The sequence below is a fragment of the Olea europaea genome, unplaced genomic scaffold (assembly GCF_002742605.1).
Source record: "Olea europaea var. sylvestris unplaced genomic scaffold, O_europaea_v1 scaffold1632, whole genome shotgun sequence".
Lineage (NCBI taxonomy): Eukaryota > Viridiplantae > Streptophyta > Magnoliopsida > Lamiales > Oleaceae > Olea > Olea europaea.
Window position 1 is genome coordinate 153638 of NW_019233965.1, and position 3755 is coordinate 157392.

At 28.4% G+C, this 3755-nt stretch overlaps 1 protein-coding gene across 1 annotated transcript in view; it reads left to right on the top strand.

The window, feature by feature from the left end:
• The window catches only part of LOC111377287 (TORTIFOLIA1-like protein 4), a 5426-nt gene extending 2833 nt beyond the window's left edge, over window positions 1-2593 (top strand). Inside the window, exons 3-4 of the mRNA XM_023000364.1 lie at window positions 1234-1610; window positions 2115-2593. Coding sequence (XP_022856132.1) covers window positions 1234-1610; window positions 2115-2396 — 659 coding nt within the window. The 3' untranslated portion in view covers window positions 2397-2593. The remainder of the gene's footprint in view (window positions 1-1233; window positions 1611-2114) is intronic.
• Window positions 2594-3755: the final 1162 nt, after the last annotated feature.

Here is a 3755-nt window from a genome sequence, read left to right on the forward strand (position 1 = left end):
GTACATATGGTTTATTCCAAATTTTTTTTATGTTAAAAGTACTGGTTTTGTACAGTACAACTCTAGGTGGGTTTTAGCAGCTATTTCCATACCAGTAAAATTCATGCTCAAGAGACTAGAGCTTATAACTCGGTTCTATGATAGATTTTAAAAAGTATAAAATCACATATACGTCCATATATAAAAAATAAGTACGTGTAATATAAGTTCATTTTTATTTTAAAAGCTGAAGCATTTACTTATACTTCAAATTTTAATTTATAAGTTTTTATTTTTATTTTTTTACTTATAAGTAAATTTTACTGTTATAAGTTAATTTTATACTTATGAATAGTTTTTGTATAGGTAAATGAATTTATTATTTATAACTTTTTTACAATTTATAAGTGATTTTTATCCTATTATTATTATTATTATTATTATTATTATTAAGCGATTTTCAGTTAATTTTATACTTATGAGTAGTTTTTGTTTAGGTAAGTGAATTTTTTATTTATAACTTTTTTACAATTTATAAGTGATTTTTATCCTATTATTATTATTATTATTATTATTATTATTAAGCGATTTTCAGTTAATTTTATACTTATGAGTAGTTTTTGTTTAGGTAAGTGAATTTTTTATTTATAACTTTTTTACAATTTATAAGTGATTTTTATCTTATTAGTTTTTTTTTAATTTTTTTTAAGCGATTTTCTGCATAAACATGAATTTTTGTTTCATAACTATTTTTACTTATTTTTAGTTATAATGTAAGTTTTGCTTATAAGTGAATTTTAGTTATTTTATATTTTTTTATTTATAAGCATTTTTTATTTATACATATAATTGAATTTTTATCTTCTTAAATAATTGTTTTAAAAAAGGTAAAATTAAAAAAAATTGAAAAATGGCAAAAAAAATCATCAATTTGACATTGAGAAATACGATAAAAATTACACCATAACAAAAATCATCCAAAATCAGAGCTAAAAAAACTAAGAAGCACTGGTTTTCCCAACCAGTCAAAAACAATGCCACCCAAAACTGATCAAAACGCGTGGAAACGAAAGACTCCCAAGCATCCCCTTAGAAAATAGGTGTTTATAAAGTAACGTCTTTTTCTTAAGTTCGATTTGATTGTCCGTCTTTACAATTTAACTGTACACTTTCTACTGAAAATTCATCTTCAAGATGCTGTTTACACCTCCTCTGATGCATACTTTTGATATGAACCTAATTTTCATGAATCAGATGGTGGAAATGGTGAACACTCCCCTGTACGGCTTTCTAGAAATCCTGCTAATAATGGCTCGGGGACTCCTCAACTAAAGAAAACGACGACCACCAAGTCACCTGCATCTAGTAGTTCCTCTACAGGCAGCAACCAGAGAAGAAGTCTAAAGAGCGAAAACAGGAAGTTGGGTACTTCTACGTTGGATTTTAGGAAAAAATTTCGATCTCGTGTGGTTCCTTGCAATGGGAGTGATGATAATGTTTTGGATATGGCTGCCGACAATGCTAATGAATGCGAGCTTGGGAACCAAAAAGAGTTTGAGGATCTTTCGTTGATTCGCGAACAGCTTTTGCAGATTGAAAACCAGCAATCTAGTTTGTTGGAACTCCTCCAGGTACTACTCTTTCCGATTCCGATAAAATTTGATTCGACTGGAAAGAAATATGACGTCGTTGGTTAAGCTCTCTATAGCACAGACAGACGCTTTGACGTGATCATTTTTTTCTATATTAGAAATATTATATATTTTTAACTCAAATTTATTATTAAATGACAAATAGGTACCGATTTTTAAGAGATTTCAACAAGAAAATTAATAACAACCATAAAACTAAATTTATATTATATAAATAAAGAATTTTAAATAATTTAATTAATCCGTCGACGCTGTGTTGTGTCGATGCTTTTTTGAAATATTGCGTGTCGGACACATGTATTTGTGTCGGTGCTTCATACTTAAGCTTTTAGCTTCTGCACTGGAAGCTTGCTTGTCTATTGGAGTGTGTATGTTAATTGAGCACATTGATGAGATTTCATGAAAATTACTGGTCTGTTTTCTGCAACGGTTCTTGTCTATATGGCAAGTACTGATTTCGACTATTCCCACCTTTTGTTTCAGAGATTTATCGGAAGCTCCCAGAAGGGAATAAATTCATTGGAAAAACGAGTAAACGGTCTGGAGAAGGTGCTGGTCGAGATGTCTCATGAATTAGCTATTTCAACTCGAAGAATTCCGAGCAATGATTCATGTTGTATGATTCCTGGAGCAGAGTTTCTGAGTCCAAAGTTTTGGAGGAAAACCGAAGGACAAAATTCCAATTCCAGGTTCATTTGTAGCACACCGAATAAGGTTTTAAGAGCTGACATATCAAAGTTGGATAGCACAAGAAATGATGCATAGGCAAAATCTTGATTTTAAAGGAGGCATTATTTCAAATTTTGGCTGGCTAAATTAGATCAGTACGCATCCTTTCAGTTAAAATTTTAACAATCATGCTACTTGTACAATCTTATTTGTACAATAATGGACGATAACATTTGTTTGTATCATCACATCCATCCATTTTTTAAATTATCAAAAATTGTTTTTTTCAATCATTGGCCTGGATTTCGCTACCTCCAACGTTGTCAACAATGTTTGTCAACTAATATTGTACAAATAGCTTAATTCAAATTTTAATTAGTCGAGATTTTTAGAGTTTGTTTTGGTTAGTAAATGTACTTGTTTTTATGTGTATATATGGAATATGTGATTGCAAAATGTTGCTATAAAAATTCTCTCATTGTCTCTTCTTTAGATACTGCAAGAATGTTTATTGCTTCGACTTCTTAAGAAATAATTGAGTTTGGAATTTTGAAGTTGGTTAGAACGATAACATTTCTTTTAGGTTGTGTTTGATTGTAAACATGAAATTTATATGAAATTGATTTTATTTTCAATTTAGAAAATGTTATACTTGTCCATTTTTAATGGTAGGTAGATGAGAGAGTGAGTGAGCAGAAGAGAGAGAAAGAGAAAGAGAAAGTTAATTGATTGAAAAATAAAGACGTAATTCTTCTGTAGAAAATATTTTCCTTGTTTTCAAGGAAAATATGGTCATGTAACCATAAGTAAGAAAATATTTTTTATGGAAAAAATATCAACAAAAAAGTACAAAGTAGGAATTTGGGTAGAAAAATGACATTTTTTTATGAAAATATTGACAATCAAACACATTCTTATATTTCTGTTTTATTTTAATGAAGGTTTAGATGATAGATAACTCCTATTTGGTGTGGATTAAAATTCAAATTTTAATTTAAGTCAAAGTCAACAATTAATTAGGATTTTCAATATTTCAACCTCATATTTTATCAAGATTTACTAAAAATTCAATTTTAATCCCATTAAATAGGGTTTATCTTTAAGTAGATTTACATACGTTTTTGTTGACAGGAGTCATGGGGTCTCAAGAGAATTTAAAATTTTAATACTAGTTTTTGTTGTTAACCAAAATGTCAATTGCAAACTTAATCTTTACTATTAAAAGTTCGGAGTTTCTACCACGAATTTGAAGATACGTTATACTCAAAATTAAAGTAGATTAAACAAATGAAAAATTCAGCCTCTTTATTCAGTACCTCTTTGGCATAAATTTTGAAAGTCAAAGTCCGTTTTTAATAAAAAATTATTGCTGAATAAATTTCTAAAAGTACTTTATTTAATTAAATATTTTTAAAAAAAAGTAAATTTAAATTAGCTTTATCAAGGATTTTTTCT